General features: G+C 56.9%; 2 protein-coding genes across 8 annotated transcripts in view; one reads left to right on the top strand and one right to left on the bottom strand.

Annotated features, from left to right (window-relative positions):
- Positions 1 to 3,863: 3,863 nt before the first annotated feature.
- Positions 3,864 to 6,626, top strand: DERL3 (derlin 3). Of its 3 annotated transcripts, none has more exons than XM_081037408.1 (7): positions 3,864 to 4,019; positions 4,123 to 4,188; positions 4,267 to 4,340; positions 4,455 to 4,548; positions 5,026 to 5,221; positions 5,801 to 5,891; positions 5,997 to 6,626. In XM_081037408.1, exons 1-7 carry the CDS (start codon positions 3,927 to 3,929, stop codon positions 6,076 to 6,078), a joined length of 696 nt encoding a protein of 231 aa, XP_080893534.1. In that variant the 5' UTR covers positions 3,864 to 3,926; the 3' UTR covers positions 6,079 to 6,626. The 3 variants fall into 3 exon arrangements, with proteins under 3 accessions (XP_080893534.1, XP_080893535.1, XP_080893536.1); XM_081037409.1 differs by having other exon boundaries at positions 4,126 to 4,188; XM_081037410.1 differs by lacking the exon at positions 4,455 to 4,548 and having other exon boundaries at positions 3,910 to 4,032; positions 5,997 to 6,244.
- Positions 6,627 to 8,539: 1,913 nt separating this feature from the next.
- Positions 8,540 to 19,622, bottom strand: part of SMARCB1 (SWI/SNF related BAF chromatin remodeling complex subunit B1) — a 29,816-nt gene continuing 18,733 nt past the window's right edge. For all 5 annotated transcript variants that reach the window (XM_081036570.1, XM_081036567.1, XM_081036568.1 and 2 more), the window contains 3 exons: positions 16,610 to 16,800; positions 9,342 to 9,473; positions 8,540 to 8,873 (listed from right to left, as the gene is read on the bottom strand). In XM_081036570.1, the coding sequence (XP_080892696.1) occupies positions 8,834 to 8,873; positions 9,342 to 9,473; positions 16,610 to 16,800 (363 nt within the window). In that variant the 3' untranslated portion in view covers positions 8,540 to 8,833. The remainder of the gene's footprint in view (positions 8,874 to 9,341; positions 9,474 to 16,609; positions 16,801 to 19,622) is intronic.

The raw sequence follows: 19,622 nt of genomic DNA on the forward strand, positions 1-19,622 counted from the left end.
CTCCATGCCACTTCAGGACCTTTGCACAGGCTATTTCCCTGTGGTGTCTGGCTAATGCCTACTTAACCTCTGCCCTGCATTGCCTCCTCCCTACCCACTTCACCCAGAGATCCGCTAATTCCTAGCAAGTCCAGATTGTGCTACAAGGCTCAGAGGGCCAGGCCCAGGTTGCTTCCCCTGCTGCCCAGGCCTGACGCAGCCCACCTGGACGGTTTGTTATTCTTGCACTCCGGCCATGAGCAGCTGCTGCCGAGTGGGTTCCGGATTCGGTGCTAAAAATACCCCATGACCCAGACAGGAAAGGCCAACAGGGACACAGCTGCTCCTGGGAGGAGATGGCTGGAGCTGCAGTAGAGGCCCACCCACTGTGGTTTGGGGGTGGTGGTCCATGTACTGGAAGAGGGTGGGCACTGAGCTCATAGCCCCTGAGGAAAGGCTCCCAACCAAGGATGCTGAGGGCCAACAAGGGGTATCATGTGTTGTCAAAAGGAAACTGCAGCTGCCTCCGGCATGCACACAAAATACCTTGTTTCTGATTCTTCTGATTTGTTACTGTAGGTATGTGTTGCTTTTGGAGTAAAATACATTTAAAAATTAAGTGTGTGGGACCCTAACAGAAGATAAATAACCTCTGGTCCCTTTAGGGAGGGCTTCCTGAAGTAGGGGGCATTTCCACCACCCTCCCTTCCTCTCCACTTTTAACACAACATCTAGGCTGGTAGGAAAGGAAATGAATGAATGAGATCCTGAGTGGTCCCAAAAGTGAGAAGCTGAGGCCTGAATAATAGGTGGCAGGGGTTGTGAGGTATGTTGGAGGGGAGGGAAAGGACTGGAGAGTTCCGTGGGAACATCAGCTTCGATGTGGGGCTGAGAAGAGGGGGAAAAGGGTGATCCCAGGTTTCTGGGTTATCACAGGCTGGTGAGGGTCTCTCCTAGTGTGTCAGGCCAATGAGGAAGGAAGGCTTTATGGGCATTCAGGGGGTGCTGTCCTGCCTGTAGGCACTAAGAGAACCTGGACAGGGGATTTGGGGTTCCTCTGGATGTCTCCAGACTTGGAGATCCCAGGGTTCCTTGCTCTGCAGCAGCAGGCAGGGTCACAAGGCCAGAGTTGGCTTGGGAGCAGAGTCCATTGTCACCTTGCAAGGGAACACAGGCCGTCTTTCTGCTGTAGCCCTCAGCGCAGAAGACGGAAGGTGGACCCAGCCAGCAGAGTTTAGGACAGACTGCTAAAGAGATGTTAGCACCCAGCACACTGCCTGCCTGCGTCTCTAGGCCCATGGGAATGTGTGGGGCCCAGGCTTCTTCTCTCCATAAATGTCTGAAGGTGCCTGAGGGTCAAAGGAGAAATGGACCTGATGTCTATCGTGGCTTATCCTGGGCCTGAGACTGGACAGGTAAAGCCTGGACTGCACCTCAGACCCTGCTCTGCCTCCCTACTGGGCCCCAGTGTCCCCATCAGACGATACCCCAGGACCCTGAGAATCTGCAGTAGAACCTAGCCTTTGCTTTCCTGGCTGCCCCCACCCTGGGCTCCCAGCCTCCCAGGAATGTGCTTCTCCACCCCCAAATGGGGCGCCTGCCTTATCGGCCCAGCAGAAGGGGAGACAGACTCCCCTGTCACAATGACAACCCCTCCCATTAGCCCTGGCCTGACCCTGAGTGGAGGGATGGCCAGTGCCTGGAGGCAGGAGTACCTCCCCTGCCCCCAGAAGACAAGAAATCCAACCTCCCTCCCTGGCTCCTTCATGACAGTCAGGCGCCCGCCCTGGCGTCTGAGGCCCTGGATCCCCGCCCTGCTGCCAAGCCTCCACCTGGATGGCATCTACTCTGCTCAACCCACCTTGAACATGACCTTGGCCTGCTTCACTGGAAAACGAAGACTGTCTGAGGGGGGCTCCCTCAGCCTGCTCCCACCACCCAACCTCTCAGTACCTTGGTGTCCTGCTGTACCAGGTCTCCTCACTCCTGAAACCAATGCACAGCCCCCTTCAGTGCTCCCAGACTCTACTTCCTATCCCCTCTGGGTCCCTCATTCTATTGGGATCTACATAAGGTAACTTTCTCGGCTGGTTCTCCCCATTTCAGTCTCCCGGGGGACCTCAGGGCCCTGTCCTGAGCACCCCTCCCCCCATCTTCCACACTTACATCCATGGCTGAGCTCCCACACTGGAGAAGACACGTCCACCTGGGCACCTTCCTCTACCTCATGTCTGCTATTATCCTGGCCACCAGGAACCCTGGCATGGTTGCATCCCATAGTCCCTTCCCAGGCCATGTCTACTGGGGTTTCTCACTGCCTTGCTCCTGAAGCCCTCTCCTGGCTCAGCTCCTGCCCACCCCCGGCCCCCCCCTGGCTGGGTCTGCCTTCTCTCTTGATTAATAAGGTTGAGCTCTCCAGACCTGGCCTCTTTTAAGTCCAGCCTTGCCCCTTGGATATCTCACAAAGGTCCAAGGCCAAATGCCATTGATCAATGACTGACACCCACATTTAGATCACTTGCCTGACCTCTCCCTGCAAAACCACACCTGGATTTTTCCAGGAGGATGTTGCAGATACCCCAAACTTAATGAGACCACAACAGGACTCTCCATCTGCCTGCCTTTTCCCCAAGCGTTCTCCATCTCAGAAAAGGCCACTGCCTTCTATCAATCCTGTTTCAGGCCTCGAAGTCCCCTTGATGCCTCTCCAACAGCTCTGTCCAGTCTGCCAGCAAACCCACTCCCACACCTCTTTGCCCTTCAGAATCCACTCTGCCCAAGCCACCAATGTCCCTTGCAGCCTTCCCCTGCTCACTGATTCCTCTGGCAGTCTACTGTCCTCACAGCACCCACAGGGATCTTTTAGAAGTGACAACCAAGTAGTATCACCTCTTCAAAGATGCTTTCCAGATCACCCCATCCTAGCATGGAGCCCACTACCTGACCCTCCAACCCCCCATTTAGGTGTTATTTCTGTCAGCGCACTGTTCCGTGAACACTAGCTCTCATATTAGCACAGACCTATGACTGCACGTCTCCTCGGCTACACCAAAAGGGAGTGTCTTTTATTGACTGCTGAATACACAGCATCCTGAACAGTACTCAGCACAGTCGGTACTCAATAAACGGCTGAGTTTCTTCATTAGAATGAATTAATGGAGTTTCTTTTTCCCACCAAAATAATGAGGCCCTCTCCAGCCCATCCACTTGCTCTGGCCCACCTCAGCACCCTTGTGTCCCACGGGGTCTGCAAGTCGTCAGCCCAGCCCCTCCTCCAGTGGGCCACCAGGAAGACTCCTCACAGGAGCTGACATGTTCCAGTGGGGCCTTGGACGTGCAGGGGGATTTGCACATGCTGCTGAGCGCCTCCTTTGTTGTAGGTGAGGTGGCACTGTCTCTGGTTCTCAGAAAGAAGGGAGAAGGATGGGCCCAGATAGCAGGCCAGCTCTGTGTGGACCCACAGAAAAGCACGGCCCCGCCCCGGCCCCGCCCCGGCCCCGCCCCGGGCCTCTGAGTTCCGCCCCGCTCACGTCTCATGCCCCGCCCCTTCGTCTCGCTGTGCCTGGATCTTGCCTTTTCTACACTCACCACTAATCTTAGCCCTGCCCCCGTAGTGGCTCCGTGGGTACTCGCCGTTGGTCCTCTGTACCTTCTCGCGAAGCGACCAGTTCATTGGCTACACAGTCTCCCGCGCCGCCACCACAGCCATCACAACAACCGCCACGTGCTTAACCGTGGGGGCTGCTCATTGGCCCCGAGTCTCGACCCGCCCACTCTCCGATCCGCCCCCGGCTTCCCGCTTCTTCTTCCTACTGGTTACCTGGACCAAGGCCCCGCCCCTGAGCCTGCGCTCACTTCATCTCCGACGTGGATTGGCTGAAGGCGGGGCTTGGAGGTGCGTTAAAGAGCGCGCAGGAGTTTCGGACACGCGTGCCTGAGAAGGTTCAATGGCGTGGCAGGGGCTGGCGGCCGAGTTTCTGCAGGTGCCGGTGGTGACGCGGGCTTACACCGCGGCCTGCGTCCTCACCACCGCTGCTGTGGTGAGTCGACCGGGCGAGTGGGGCGTCACCATAGTTACAGGCCGGGGGGTCGCCATGGTTACGGTTGGATGGGGCAGCCCCTGATGTGTCCTTGGTTCCGCAGCAGCTGGAACTCCTCAGCCCCTTCCAGCTCTACTTCAACCCGCACCTCGTGTTCCGGAAGTTGCAGGTGAGGCCGCCCCACGCTTGCACCTAAAGTCCCTGCCCCGCCCGCCCGCCCGCACGCCTGACTGCCCGCCCCTCACAGATCTGGAGGCTCGTCACCAACTTCCTCTTCTTCGGGCCCCTGGGATTCAGCTTCTTCTTCAACATGCTCTTCGTGTATCCTGCGCCCCGTGGACCCAGGCGGGGATGGGGCGGCCCCGCGGGCTGAGGCGGCCGGGTGCTGGTAAACTGAGGCCCCGCCCAGTGGCACTTCCTATACTGAGGTCTCAGGTTCCGCTATTGCCGCATGCTAGAGGAGGGCTCCTTCCGCGGCCGCACGGCGGACTTTGTCTTCATGTTTCTCTTCGGGGGCATCCTTATGACCGTATCCTTCCCGGACTTCAGAACTTCAGGCCGCAGCGCCTGTTGGTCCAGCGTGTTGGCCCTAGGCCCCACGTGGGCGCCCAGACCTGGGAGGGACAGTGGTTCACTGAAGCTTAGGACGTCTTGAGCATTCATTATGTGCTCAGCTCCACGCGCCAGGTCTAGGTCTTCAGGGCTGTACAAAAAGTACCACAGGATGATGCACAGGAGAGCCAGCTGGGGTGCCTGGGGGCTGAGCCCTTAATGCCAGCAGCGGGAGAAATGGGGGCAAGGGCGGGCAGTGCTGGGAGGCCGGGCCGTCTTCACGTGGGCCTGAAGGCCACAGTGTGGCCTTAGATTGGGAAGGGCACACCTTGATGGGGGAAGGACACAGGAAGAGAAACCAGTGGGGTGACTGCAGGGTAAGTTTAGGTCAGAGGAGCCTGGGGCTGAAGCCTGCACCAGGGGAGGGCCTCCCAGCACCTTGACTCTGGCCCAGCTGCTGGGACTCCTGGGCAGCCTGTTCTTCCTGGGCCAGGCCCTCACAGCCATGCTGGTGTATGTATGGAGCCGTCGCAGCCCTCAGATGAGGGTGAACTTCTTCGGCCTCCTCACCTTCCAGGCGCCATTCCTGCCCTGGGCACTCATGGGCTTCTCAATGCTGCTGGGCAACTCGATCCTTGTGGACCTGCTGGGTGAGCCTGCCTGTCCATCCAGCCCGCTCTACGTAGGCTGTCTGGTACTTGGTCTGTGGGAAGGCCACCCCAGGCTGGCTGTTTTACCCGAGTCCTCCCTCCCTTCCTCCCACCTGCACTGAACCGCTCATCTCCTCCCCCCCACAGCCCCCTGCCCAATCCCTCTTCCTGCCCTCCCAGCATCTCTTCTTACAGCCCCTTGAACAAAGCCAGCTGGCCTACAAGCTTCACATCTTCATGCCTCACTTGTTGATGCTTGTGTGGGTGCTGACCAGGGAGGGGATGAGTGGGTCAGTGTTCCAGCCATGGCTCCCACTCCTCCCATGTTCTCAGGCCCTCCCCTTGACAGGTCGTGCCCACTTCTGGGTCCTATGAGACTGTCCTTCAGGGCCAACCCCAGCCCTTTCCTGGGCTGGCAGTCACTGGGCACTCGTGCTGAGACCTGAGGTTTCTCTGGGCCTGGCTGGGCCTCCAGGGTTGTGCGTGGAGGCCTGGAGCAGGCCTGGAGCAGGCCGTAGTGGCCCTGGGCTCTGGGCCGTGGCGGGAGGGTGGCCTCAGCAGTCCACAGTTCTCCCACAGGGATCGCTGTGGGCCACATCTACTACTTCCTGGAGGATGTCTTTCCCAACCAGCCTGGAGGCAAGAGGCTGCTGCTGACCCCCAGCTTCCTGTGAGTGCTGGAGATAACAACCCTGTCCCCGTTTGCCCTCCGATGGCTCCCAACTGCCTGGGGGAACCATGCTGGCTTCGGCTCAGCAGAGGTTCCTCCCCATAGGAAGCTGCTACTGGATGCCCCAGAAGAGGACACCAATTACCTGCCCCTTCCTGAGGAGCAGCCAGGACCCCTGCAGCAGTGACCCCATCCCAGGCCAGGGCCAGCGCCAGGAGCGTGTTTCCCTGGCGTCTGGCAAGCCTCCATCCCACCCCTACCGCCTGCTTGCAGCAGAGCAACCTGTCCTGGAGGCTGGGCCCGTGCCCAGGGCCCAACTGAATAAATAAATGACTCGCAGCCTCTTTGCCCACAGCATTGGCTCCCCCTGCCTCGTCTGGCCACACCCTTCCATGCTGGGCAGGTGCTGCTGGCCTTGAACTAGAGCCACCAAGCCTGGTCCACCTTATCCACCCTCTGCCATGCGGGTGGGGCTGGCCCAGGGTGCAGCTCTACTCCCACCACGCCTGGACTGCCCTGTCAGACCATTAGTAAGTTGGTAGGATGGGAGGCCCAGAGAGGGTCAAGAACCTGCCCAGTTGCCCAGCAGAGCTCTGAGCTCACAAAGGACAGACATGGGTTCTCGTCCCAGCCCTTCCAATGCCTCAATGGAGCCTTAGGGAAATAAATATCACCTGTGTTGGGCCTCTGCTCCCTGCCAGTCAGGGAGGGGGTTGGCAGCAGGCTGTCCCTGTTGTGCTGAGTCTGGACTGTGGGGGCCCCTGCCTGTGGTGCTCTCAGGCTAATGCCCCACTCAGTCCCTCCTGTGCCTCACCAGCAACCAACAAGTAGACTTCTGCCCCATTTTCCAGCTGAGCAAACTAATAGGCCAAGGCCCCATGGGGTCAGGTGCAGAGGAGAGCTAGGACTGGGTCCTCTGCCCTTTCTGTGACCCCAAAGTCTTGAGAAGTTTTCTCCTTAGCAGAGTCCTGCACTGGCTGAGACAGACACCTCTGGGAAATCCTGTCCCTGCCTTTTTTAGCTGAGGACCATGGGAGCCTTATCCGACCCTGCAGCTCACATTTCTCTTCTGTAGAATGGGCATCAGACAACCTGGCAAGCTTTCCTTGTTGCTCTAGACCAGTCTGGTTTATCCCTAGATGATCAACAGCACAGGGGTTGTCATGTTCATGGATGACAAAAATAATTGTCAGAATTGACCTTCATTTTTCAGCGAAACCTGTGGAGCAGCACCTGGCCCTGCAGAGTGTGGGCTAGTGGTGAGGGCCCAGCCCCGGGCCTGGTGCACCAGCCCTGCGCCAGGCCTCTCCCAGCTAGGTGGGTTGGCCTGCTCAGCAGGGTTGGGGCACGCAGGGTTCGTTCCATCCCTGGTGTGTTGGCCCAGGGCTGTGTCTACCCCACAGACCAAGAAAACACCTTGTTAACAGAGCCCACTTGTTTCCAAGGCCAGCAGGGCCTGGGCCTAAAATCTTCTTTGTCAGAGCCTTCCAGTGAAGCCCAGCTGGCCCCTTGCTCCAGCAAGTTCCACTCCTGGATGAAAGGTAGGAGCTTGAGTACAAAACCCCTGGGAGCTGTCCCATGATGTGCTTACAGGAGCCTGGATGGTAAGGCCCATCTCACCCTACATCCTGGCAACTGAGAACCCTAATCCCTACTCGGGCTAGGAAACCAGGTGCCACAGGGCCCCAACCATGTTCCCAGGGAGCAGAGCAATCCCGATCCTCAGCCTCTGCCATAGCTGGGGAAGGGTCTGCCAGCACCGGAAGGTGGCACCAGCCCAGGGCCCATTATCATCAGTAAGTGTGGCTGTGTGCCAGTTCACCAAGCAGTGCTTGCACTTATGGAACCCATGTCCCTTCTGTAGAGTGGGGACACTCCACATTAACAGATGAGGTGAGGATGCCGAGGGGATGACATGCTCATCAGAGGGAGAGCTAGGGAGAGGCCCCAGGCTGTGCCGCCTCCTCTACACATAACCCCACGCCAAGCCAGCACAGGGCCAGGCATGCTGCTCCACTGAGTTCTCCCTCACAGCCAGCATGGAAGGGAGGTGGTGGCCGGGCCACGGCACCAGCCAGGGGTGGAGATGGGCCCCATTCTACCTGTGGCGTGTGCACTACTGGGAGGTGTGGCTAGAGCTGCATACGTGCTGGAGCTGGACTGGCTGGTCACCAGGCTGATGACACTCTGCAGTGTCTGCACTGGATGGGGCATTTGCAAGGGACTCTGGAGCGGGGGAGCCTTTGGCTGCTTCACAAGGCCAAGCAAAGGGGGCAGGGTGGGGCTGCCATAAAAGACAAGTGGGCCCCTGCCCTCTGAGCCTCGTGACCACACTTGTCATTTCTCCCACTCTGCAAGGACATCTGAGCATGGGTGGTGGTGGGGAAACTGCAAGGCCTGAGGAAAAGCAAAGATTATACTCTGACTCAGGCCTTGCAGGGGCCACGGTGGCTGAGGGGGGAACCCTGGGGGCCCAGTCAACACCCACTTGCTCACCTGGGGATCTGAGGCAGAGCGGAGTGAGGCCTGGCCCACCAGCATTGGTGGCACACCACCCGCAGCGGGTCGCACACCACCCGCAGCGGGCCCCACTCCCTGCTCTCCTCCATTCTTATCTTTATGCTACCACTTTGAAGAAACGGAACACGACCTGTTTGCCTTTTATTTAAAAAGTGTTGCTAGCCCTATTTGGGGCTCCTATACAAAAACAAAACGCAATCCAAAACAAGGCCTCTTCCTGACCAGACACTGGGGTGATGGGGACTGCCTGGGGCTCAGCAAGTGGAATGTGTGCCCGGGGGAGGGTGACCTGGAAGGCCTCCCTGCCCGTGCTCCTCAGGAGGGCCCTGAGCTGTCCCCTTGCCTTCCTCCTTGCCAGAAGATGAAGGAGAGGCAGGCTGGTCTTCTGAACGCTCTGTGGGAGCCAAGCGCTGATGGGCTGGTTACCAGGCCGGGGCAGTGTTGGCGAGACGCCTCATACGCCTGCAGGAGGGGAAAGGGTGGTGACCCAGGGCCAGCTCCCAGCATTGGGCAGCTGCCATCCCTTGGGGCTCTCCAGGGCAGCCAGGGGAGTGGAGACAGGAAGGACAGCAGGTGGGATCCCCAACCCTTCTCTTCCCCCAACCTCGACCTGTGTGCTGCTTGGGGCCCTGAAGCTGCCCTCTTACCTGCCTGCGCAGGCCCTGCCCACCTCTCCAGGGGTCCTGAAACCTGGGTCTGGGCTATAGTCAGATCCAACAGGATTTACTTTTGCTCCTTGCAGGGTTTGAAATGTGCACCGTGGGAGCCAGATTGGGTCTCATCACCCTCGGGCCTGCCTCTGGCCGCCTAGGTCCCATCCCGAAAACCGGGTCACTGGGTTAAGGCAATGGTTCCGTACATTCCTTGGAGACAGGGCCAGTGGGGGAACCAGCTGCAGGGACCAGTGGGGGGTGGCGTGGGGTGAGGTACCTTGTGTTCCTGTCCTGGTCACGGATCTTCTTTTCCATCTCAGCATCTGTCAGGGTCTCCAGCAGCGGGCACCACTGGTCAGCATCGCCTGTGTTCCGGATGGCAATCTCCACCGTGGGCAGGGGGTTCTCACTGGGATGGGAAAGAGGAGAAAGTGCTAGTTCAGAGCAGCAGCTGGAAAGGCCCCAGAAATCAGTCTGCCCCTTGCCCGCCAGCAGAGGGAACGCTGGAGCCAGGACACGGTGGGAAAGCCTGGGCCTTTCCTGTTTCCTTCTCCAGCCCCTCCCCACTGAGCCCACAGCAACACTCCTGACAGGTAGCAGGAGATGCTACTGTCACCTGAGCCTCAAGGCAGAGACGCCTGGAGACACTGGCACCTCCTCTGGCGACAGAAGGGCTGCCCCCCATGACCCCGAGCTGCTCTTCAAAGCAACAAGCCCTTTGCTGCCACCTCAGCGTCTCTGGGTCTGTGAGACTGAAGAGGGGCATTCGCTGTGGAGGTGGTTTCCTTGACAGAGCAGTGTGGCTGGGTCAGCCATTATCGCTGGGGCTGGGAGGAAGGGGAGGGCTGTCTACCCCACTCAGTGTCCAGAGCCAGGACCCCCTGATTGAGGAGACAGAGCGTAAAAGGAGAGCAAAGGAGGGGGCCACCCAAGAGTCCTGGACACTCCCTCATTGCAGGAGGCTGGGCCGGCCTGCTCCTGCATGTTCCACACACTTGCGCTCAGCCCACTTCACCAGGGCTGAAATAAGCCCCAGAGAGGCTGCACTATTTGTTTAGGGCAGAGAGCTGAGACCCGAACACCTCTCCTGACTGCTCTACCCTGGGGTCCCTCACCCCGAGGGCCACCTGCCCATCCTCTTGACAAGAGGATACAGTGGGGAGAGGAGGGGTCAGCCTGGGCAAAGGTTATGAAGTCATAGGAGTGGGGGTGGGGAGTGGGCAGGAGCAGCGGGGGAGGGAGCTGACAGCTCTCTGGGCCTTGGTTCCCAAGTCTGTGGCACAGGAGCCTGAAGAGGCACAGAGGCCACAACTGCCGGGAGGGCCTGTGTACCTCTCACTTTCAGGGCAGACAAGCCTTAGAGCGTGGCCCTAACTGTGCTCCTTTCCCACGCCTTCCCAGTGTCACCACTCTAGCTTTCCCAGGCCCTTTTCTCTCCCCTCCAGCTGGGCAGCTGCACCTCTCTCCCAAGGCTCAGCCCCACGGAAGGCCTGCCCTGCTTTCTTACAGCCGGCCCACTGCAATCCGGAGCCCTGCAAAGCACCATCAGCTGAGAGGAGTGAGGGCAGGCAGGGCCCAGGCCGGCACCTTGCGCACGCTGACTGAATATAAGAGGATGGGGGCCTTGGTTTTGACACCTCATCTGGAAAACAGGAACAATGTTGTCGCCCTGAGGGATTTTCAGAGGGTTACTGTTATAAAGCAGCCAGCACATATCTATTGAGGGAGCTTCCCAGGGGCCAGGGGCGTCCTCACACAGCTTCCCTGACACCTGTACCCACGGTCACTTGAGTGGTTGGCTAGAGAGGGGCATCCACACAGGCCTGACTACAGAGCCCACGTTTCTCGTGACACCACACTGCGTGGGACAGCCAAGGGCCGGTTCTGGCCTCCCTGTACTGCTCTCCTGGCCTGGGGACTCGGCCACCACGAACACACAGGACCCAGCCCACAGCTGTCCCTGGCTCCCCTGCAGACACGGGGCTCACCTCTTGTTGCTGAAGCTTGGCCCGTGGGGTCCACGCAAACAAGGCCCAGAAGGCTGAGCTCATGCTGGTGACTCAGAAGCCAGTGACAGCAGCACCGTCCCCCACCCTGTGGTACCCTGGGGCCGACCCCTCCTAAGCAACTTGACAGCTGTTCTCCAGCCAGTGCGGTGGTTTGACAATCCAGGAACCACCCAGCCACAGACCCAAACATCCTTCTTCACCTCAAGGGCTCCCAACCGCCTTCTTTAGGAGGGCAGACATGAAAGGCGCCAAGCCCACGCCGAGGGGAAGAAAACATGTTTTCCTTTTAATTTAAACAAGAGCTAAGAGTGGGTCCTGGAGGCCCCTTTGTTTACCTCCCCCTGGCTCTGGGAAGATTCCACTCCAGTGGGTCTGTTCTAAAATAAGAACTGCTCAAACCAAGAATGGGCCTGGAGCCAGCAGGCTGACTCCGGTTTGGGGGGTGCCACCCTACGCCGCACCCCTCCAAGGGGATTCTGATTCACAGGCCTCAAGGCCCCTCCCACCCCCAGTGTCCCGGAGGGGAGGGCAGTGTGTGAGGGGACAGAGGAACAGGGGCAGAAGCTTGTGGAGCGTCCTGGGTTTCTCTTCAGTGTGATCTCACTTTGAATGACCTCACATGATACAACAGACCATCTGAGCAGTACTACCATCACCACTGTCTAAATGAGAGAACAGACTGAGGAAAACAACCACAGCCACTCAGCTGGGAGGAGGAGCAGGCAACACTTGACATCACCGACCTACTCAAGATCAACTGACTTTCGACAGCGGGGCCAAGTCCGTTCAATGAGGAAAGAGCAGTCTTTCCAACAAATGGTGCTGGGACAAGAAGACCTTGGCTTAGGCAATGGTCTGTTAGGTAAGACACAAAAACATAAGCAATACAAAGAAAACCAGATAAACTGGATTTCATCGAAATTTAAAAATCTTGTCCTTCAAAGGGCACTGTCACAAAAGTGAACAGACAAACCACAAAATGGGAAAAAGATATTTGCAAATCATGTATCTGGTAAGGGACTTGTATCTAGGATATATGAAGAACTCTTATAAAGAACTCTTCAAACGTGTGTATGTTTGTGTGTAATCAAACAACAGACAAAGGATTTAACTAGCCATTTTCCAAAGATATAGATGGCCAACAGCACATGAAAAGATGCGCAACATTAGTCAGTAGGGCAACACAAATCTAAACCACAACGAGAGGCCACTTCATCCCCACTCGGATGGCTAGAGTCAAAGTCAGATAACTAAATGCTGGGGAGGCAGTGGAGAAAATGGAACCTTTCCACTGCCGGTGGGAAAGTAAAATGCTGCAACTACTTTGGAAAGCAGCCTGGCAGTTCCTCAAAATGCTAAACAGTTACCACATGACCCAGCAATTCCATTTCTACCTTGTTTCCCCGAAAATAAGACCTAACCAGAAAATAAGCCCTAGCATGATTTTTCAGGATGACATCCCCTGAACATAAGTCCTAAGCGTCTTTTGGAGCAAAAATTAATATAAGACCCGGTCTTATTTTCACACCCACGAGAAAGGAAAACAGGTGTTCAAACAAAAACTTGTACATGGATGATCCCTAGCAGCACTATTCTTAGCCAAAAAGTGGAAACAACCCAAATGTCCATCACAGATGACTGGATAAATAAAATGTGGTATATTGAAACGATGGAATATCATACAGCCACAAAAAGGAATGAAGTTCTGATACAGGCTACCACACAGATGAACCTGAAAACATGCTCAGACGCCAGCCACACAAGACCACACGGTAGTTTCCCCCCTGATCCACAATTTTGCTTTCCACAGTTTCAAACATGGCTGAAAATATTCCACGGAAAATTCCAGAAATAACAACTCAGAAGTTTTCAATTGCACAGCACTCTGAGTGGCGTGATGAAATCTTGTGCTATCCCTCACCTGTCCGGGATGTGAATCACCCTTGTCCAGCGTCTCCATGCTGTATGTGCTACCAGCACGTTGTCACTTAGTGGTCACCCTAGTGATGAGATGAACTGCCACAGTTATCACAGTGCTTGTGTTCAGGTCACCCTTATTTTACTTAACAGTGGTCTCAAAACAATGGTGATGCTGGCTGGCAGTTCGGATATGCCAGAGAGAAGCCCTAAATGCTTCCTTTAAGTGAAAAGGCATGTATGAGTATGTACAGGGCAAAACATAGTATAGACAGGGTTTGTTACTATCTGGGGTTTCAGGCATCTACTGGGGAACGTATTGCCTGTGAATAAGAGGGGACTATATACTGTATAATTCTATTTATATGAAGTGTCCAGAACATATAGACAAATGTATAGACAGAAAGTAGAGGAGTGGCTGCCCAAGGCCAGGAGACTTGGGGAGAGGGGGTTAAGAGAGTGACTGCTGAAAGGTATGGGGCTTCCTTGTGGGGTGATGAGAATGTTCTAAAACTGACTGTGATGGCTGTACACTCTGCAAATATACTAAACACAACAGAATCTTATGCACTAGATGGATGAATTGTATGGTATGTGAATTATTCCTCAATAAACGTATTATAAAACAAACAAGCAAGCAAACCTTACTGTCAGGGCAGGTGGGCAGAGCTCCAGGAGTAACCTCAGTGGCTCTTGGTCAGCCAGTCCTAAGGGACCCTGGTGTCTCCCAACCCTGACGTTGTGCAAGTAACACTGCCTCTCTGGCCCCCATCAGGCCCAGCTGCCAGGCCCCTTGACTCTGCCTGTCCCAACTTCCTCCTGGCCAGCACCCCACCCTGGCCACTTTACGTCAGGTTCCACACCTCCCACCTGCTCCCTCCCTCCCTTGTGCCTGCAGCCTCTGGTGCCTTCGGCGACCACACGTACAAGTCTCCTCTGTTAGGGCACTATTTCTCCGGTGTCCCCAACCTGGGACACAGGGCTCGCCTGGAGGAGGTGCCAATAACTCTGCTGGATGCAACTCTCCTCATAGGCAGCGGCTCACATGTCTTGGTGAACGTCTGATACCATCACATGCTCTGCTCAGCCCAGCTCCCACCCCCCATGCCCCGGTGGAGCCTTCTCCCTCTCCTGTCACTGTCTTTGTCGCCATTCCATGAGCTCTAGGACATCTACATGTCACTCTGGTTCAGCTCTGTCCTCTAGAAGCCTAGAGCCCTGAAACCATCTGCCACATGTCTATGCCCCATGCTCACCCACGTCAGGCCTGCCCAACCCACTTGCTGAAGAGAAGCAGCCTGCTCTTTGCCCTGGTTCCCCTAACTGTGGGCATTTTGCCCCTGCTCACACATGTCTTGTGACCAGCAGCTTGCCCTGCTCGATCATGGACATGACTCAATGCCATCACTGAGAAGGGCACCAGAGCCAGGCACTGGTTGGCATGGGGGGAGAAGGACAGGACTCCTCTGGCCCACTAACAGTCTGTCCTCTGGGCGACAAGCCAGCCCTGACCCAAGGCTCCCCTTCCTGTCCTTGCCAGCTCTCCCCAGAGCATCTGCCTACCCAGACCAAACAGACTGCATAACAGGCCAGGCCAGCGTGAAGAGCTCACGAGGCCCGGTCAGCTGGGAAAACACAAGCAGTCATCCTGATGCCAAGAGGCTCTTGGGATGCCTCCCAGATCCCCAGACAGGCTGTACCCCTCCTGCCTAGCTGGCCCGGGCTGCTGCAGGGGGGATGTGTACTCCCCTTCGTCCCCAGTGGGGTGGCCCTGCCTCCAATCCCAAGGATGTGAAATCGGCACACTCAGTACTGGAGACCGCGGCAGGACAGAGGTCTGTGACACTCCCTTTCCACACAACTGGAATTCATCAACTGGCTGCTGAGATAAGGGGGGATCCATCCATAAGTCCTGACCTGCCACCATCAGGGGCTCCCAATGGGGGCCTGTTCTTGAGCTACTCGGCACATTGCAGACGTCCCGAGGCTTGACAAAGGCTTTGGCCAGACAGCTTGGGTCACCTAGAGGTCAGAACAGGAGGGATGGTGTCACATGTGTTGACACCCTCAGGGTCCTGCTGCTGAGATCAGCACGACACCCTGACCCCTACATCTGCCAGACAGACGTGGGTTCTGACTCAGTCGGCATCTGGGAGATGAGGTGCGTAGTGTCCATGTCACTCCCAAGAACTGCACACGGTACCGCCTCCCAGGACCTCAGGCTCAGCCCCAGGAAGCAAGGCCACTCCAGACTGGTTTCAGGGCCGTCAGCCTTAGCTCCAGTGCAGCGTGCACAGACACATACTCACACACCTCGCGCAGGACCTCCACAGGAAGTGGGAGACGTGGGCCAGATACCACCTTCCCTCCCCTCTTTGGGCCTGGGGTCGTCTGTGAAGGAAGACCACCTGGACGGCAGGACTGCTGGAGGGATACAGGCGGTGACAGATGTGCCATCTCAGCCTGGATGCCGGGAGCCAGACCCCTAAGGGGCTCAGCGGTTTTCCAGGCCTGGAACCTCCAGCCCTGCGGGTGTATGGTCATTCCTTCTCTCTTGCTCAGATTTACAGCAAGCCATTAGAAAGCTGTCTCTTGGGAATTCTGGGAGAACCAGCTGAGACACAAACACTCACGAGCCCCATTAATTGTTTGCCTTTGCAAAAAGACCTTCATACTTGCTCCTCATGCACCATTTTAAGCTTCAGTCCCTAAGTAATGACCACCACATGTGGACGATGACAGTTTCATGAGCAGAATAAATCCTAACATCCTGTTTTGATGCAGCGATACTTAGCACCTCCCCCACCCCCCCACACACAACATCCAAACATGGAAGAGCAGCTCAGGGCATAGGGTGGATATGACAGAACAATCCTGAGACGGCCGAGCGCCACTACTCAGTTAACACTTGCTGAGTTCTACCTCCTGCGAGGCCCGTGCTTCGCACTGTAGGGCCCCCAGCAACAGGAAGGCCACGTCTGTCTATCAAACAGCCCCTGGTCCCCGGTCCGGCCCCCACCCCTGCACACAGGACTCTGGACCAGGATGTTCTGTTTACGATTTCACCTTTGCAGGCAGCCTGAATTCAGCAATTTGTCTTCCACGGCACCCAGTATGGGGTCCAGCCATGGGAGCTCACCAACTGGTCTTTGAACAATGGCAGATGATATGACAGTAAAATGCAGTTGCTGGACTTCCGGACACCCCCGAGCCAGAGAGGGCTGTATGCAGCAGTCCTCGTTTGAGACAGAACGCAAGTCCATCAGATGAAGAACCCTGGGGTGGGCCACCCTGACAGAGGCACAGTCTGAGCGAGAACGCAGTGAGAGGAGGGCAGAGGGCTGCGAGGGGCTGGCGGCACAGTGCGGCCCAGGGCAGTGTGAGGTGGGTGGAGGACTCAGGGGGCAGATACACCATCTCCTCAGATCCAGCCCCACTGGGATGGGAGGAGGGAACCCCGCTACGGGGCCACACGAGGCAGAAGCAGCGAGGCTGCCCGCAGCCAGACCACACTGCGAGGCTCCAGGAAGTGCCAGAGACATCACCACGCACGGGGAGAAGCCTTCTCCCCGAAACAGGTTTGCAGAGGAATGAGGGAGGGACCCATCCATGATCCTACCTGAAGGCATAGGTCTTCTGATGCCAGCTCAGCTGTCCCCGAATGCTGTAGGCGATGGTAGTGACAAATTCCCCACCCAGCCCCAGCTCCGAGCACAGCTTCAGGGCGAACTTCTCTGGTGAGTTCTCCTTCTCCGACATGTCCCACTCGAACTGGTCCACCAGGGAGATGTTCCCCACATGGATATTCAGCTGGGGCCAGAACCAAATAACTCAAGTTAGAGCAGCCAGAACGCTGGGGCCGGAGGAGGTGGGCTGGCCTGCTCCGGAGCCACCAGGCTGGGATGGACACTGCCTGCAACTTACTCACTGAGAACCAGGGCTGGCCCTCGTCCTGGCTGCAGATCACCACCTGCAAGACGGGGCTGACCCCACAAACAACTAGGGTGGCCACAAGGGATTCTGGCTCATGGCCTAGCATGGTCACCCGCAAGGGGAGACCCTGAAGTGGCCCCAGGCCACCCAAGTCCCACCTCACCCCTATTCCTGTCCCCTTGCTCCCCGACCTGCTCAGTGCCTTTTCTGCAATTCGTTCCTGCTGGTCTTGATCTTGACGTAACTACACTGGTCAGGAAGAGCTCAGCTCAACTGTTACTCATCAGACACAGTCCCTGAGCCCTCTGGGCCACCAGCTAACCCCTTACTCCGTCCCTTTATACAGTGTGCACTGCTCAGAAACCATCTTAAGTGTGCTCACAGATGCACACCCAGTTACCAGCCCATAGGGGCAGCAAAGCCTGGGAGAGCAGAGGCCCACGGCTGGCTCTTCCACCATGCTCCCAGCAGCACGCTGCTGACTTGCAACCTACAGCCAAGGAAAGGGTCCAGGCCCTGTGTTTGCAGCACCCAGACCAAGACAGAGCCTGTAGCCCAGGAACGCGCCACCTATGCCTGCCGCCAGGGACTAGCACCCCACACACAACTGTGCCTACTCTGAAACTGGGCATCACTGAATCACACAGGAAGCACTCTTCAGGGTCCAGCTGTGTTCACTGGGCATCATGCCCACGAGACTTCCTCCACGGCTGGTCCCTCACTGCTGCCCAGTGTACTGTGCCACGTGAACAGGCCACATGCCTCAGCCCACTCACCCGACTGTCCTCGGGTGCTCAGCTTGGCTTTAAGACAAGGACCAGGGCAGGCAGTAAGCTGGCCGCTGCTCAGCGCCCAGCCCGCACAGAGACTTCTCCCTGCCTTCGAGAAACATGGGGCTCCACCCCAGCCTGAATCTGTTCACGAAGCCCTGTACCTCTGGGCCCTGGGAGCCACGTTCCGCTCACTGCAGCCCTAGTCCTGTCCTGTCTCCATGCTACACCCACACTGGACGGCCATCTCAAGTTTGCAGAATGAAATCAGAAGAGCTACCCCTTCTCCTACCAGGACCCGAATGCCCAGTGAACCATGTTAGCATTCTAGGACTGGAAAGAACGTGAAACGGCAAGCAGACCACAGGAACGCATCAAACAGGACCTAACAGGACCAAACAGAATCAAACAGGACCAGCCAGTGCACCAGTGCACACCCGGCAAGCCCTGCCCTGGGAGGGACAACATTAGGCCTCTGGGCCACCAGGCGGTGCCATGCAGACTGGGTTGCCTATACCCCACTAACTGGCCATTTATTCAATGATATCGATTGTGTGCCAACCAAGGAGAGGCACAGGAGAAGCAATGGTGGGTAAAACAAAAAATTCGCTTCACAGGTTGACATCTGGGGGTGGGGGGAGAGACACAGACCTAAGTTAAATACATGAATGTCTATCAGATGATGCGAAATGCTAAGGGGGAAAAAAGAGGGGAGGGGTAGAAGGTCCAGGAGGCCCCGGAAAGCCTCCCAGGGTTTGAACTGCCTGACATCTTCCATTTTAGGAAGAACTAAATGAACCAAGACAGCAGGCCTGTGGCTCCCTGGGGGGGAAGGGAACCCAGCAGAGAGGACCTCAGGCTGTCATAAGGGCTCCAGCTTCCAGAGGGATCTGGGAAGCTTGCAGAGCAGACACTGGCTGCCACTGAGACGTCCATTGGAGGGAGCCGGCTGGTGGTGGCAGGGCTGACCTCCGGGTGGGCTCCTAGACAAGGCAGAGCCAGGACCCCCGAACCAGCACACAGCACTGCTGCCAGGTTCTCACCTGTCTCCCCAGCCTCAACCTGTATCACCTTATACATCTTTTCACTCCCCAGAAAGGGCCAAGCCAAGCCCGCAAAGTCTGGCGGTTTGACTCTCAGAAGCACTGAGCCCCCAGGCCCCAGCACCAAGCAGCGCTGACGCAGGCCAGGTGCCCTGGTTCAGGAGGCCAGGCCTAGGCTTATGTCCCAGCGTCACTGAGAACGGCTGTACGTGGCCAATCCAAGCTAAGGCGCTGCTCTGTGAGGAGACAGGCCTCAGGTGCCACTGCTCCAAAGATTCCCGTCTCCCACCAATGTCCCAGGAGGCAGATGAAGAACGTCCTCATAGAAGCACCCAGCGCTTTGGAAATCCCAGTTTCACCTGGGAAGCCTTGGGTGTGACCTTCTCTTTCCTCACATACCAGAAGGGATACTGTCCCCGAGTCACAGTGCACATAGGCCTCTGGCCTGATAAACACAGCATTGTCCCACAGCAGGCGGGCTTCCCAGCAGCTGTGTCTGACCCCAGGGCAGGCAATCCCTCATGCCACTGAGCCAGGCAGGAAACCCAAGCTGGGGACAGCCTCCCAGCAGCCTAGCAGCCGATGTCATCTACGGGTAGGGATTATAGGTGGGTCAGAGGACCTGGATAGGTCCCACAGCTGACAGCTGTGCAGTTATCAAGAAAGCCTCTGGTCAGGGAGCTGGGGGCAGTCCCAGGTAGAGTGTGAACTGCCTGACATCTTTCTGTATGGCCTTTTGTCGGGATAACAAAAAATAATAATAAAGAACATGGCACTGAGTTCTGAGAAATATTCAGAGAAGCCAGCTGCTCACACTCAGGAGGACCCTGTGTGGGGCTGACCGTGGCTACTTGGAACCCTGTGGTTGTGTGTGGCCAAGCCCAGA

Source organism: Rhinolophus hipposideros, assembly GCF_964194185.1.
Source record: "Rhinolophus hipposideros genome assembly, chromosome: 24".
In the NCBI taxonomy this organism is placed as follows: Eukaryota; Metazoa; Chordata; class Mammalia; order Chiroptera; family Rhinolophidae; genus Rhinolophus; species Rhinolophus hipposideros.

Excerpts from the sequence above, each read along its gene's own strand:
- DERL3 (XM_081037408.1), top strand. The coding sequence starts at position 3,927 with ATGGCGTGGCAGGGGCTGGCGGCCGAGTTTCTGCAGGTGCCGGTGGTG. Across the intron at positions 4,020-4,122 it reads TCCTCACCACCGCTGCTGTG|CAGCTGGAACTCCTCAGCCC; the intron begins GTGAGTCGACCG and ends TTGGTTCCGCAG. Across the intron at positions 5,892-5,996 it reads CTGCTGACCCCCAGCTTCCT|GAAGCTGCTACTGGATGCCC; the intron begins GTGAGTGCTGGA and ends TCCTCCCCATAG.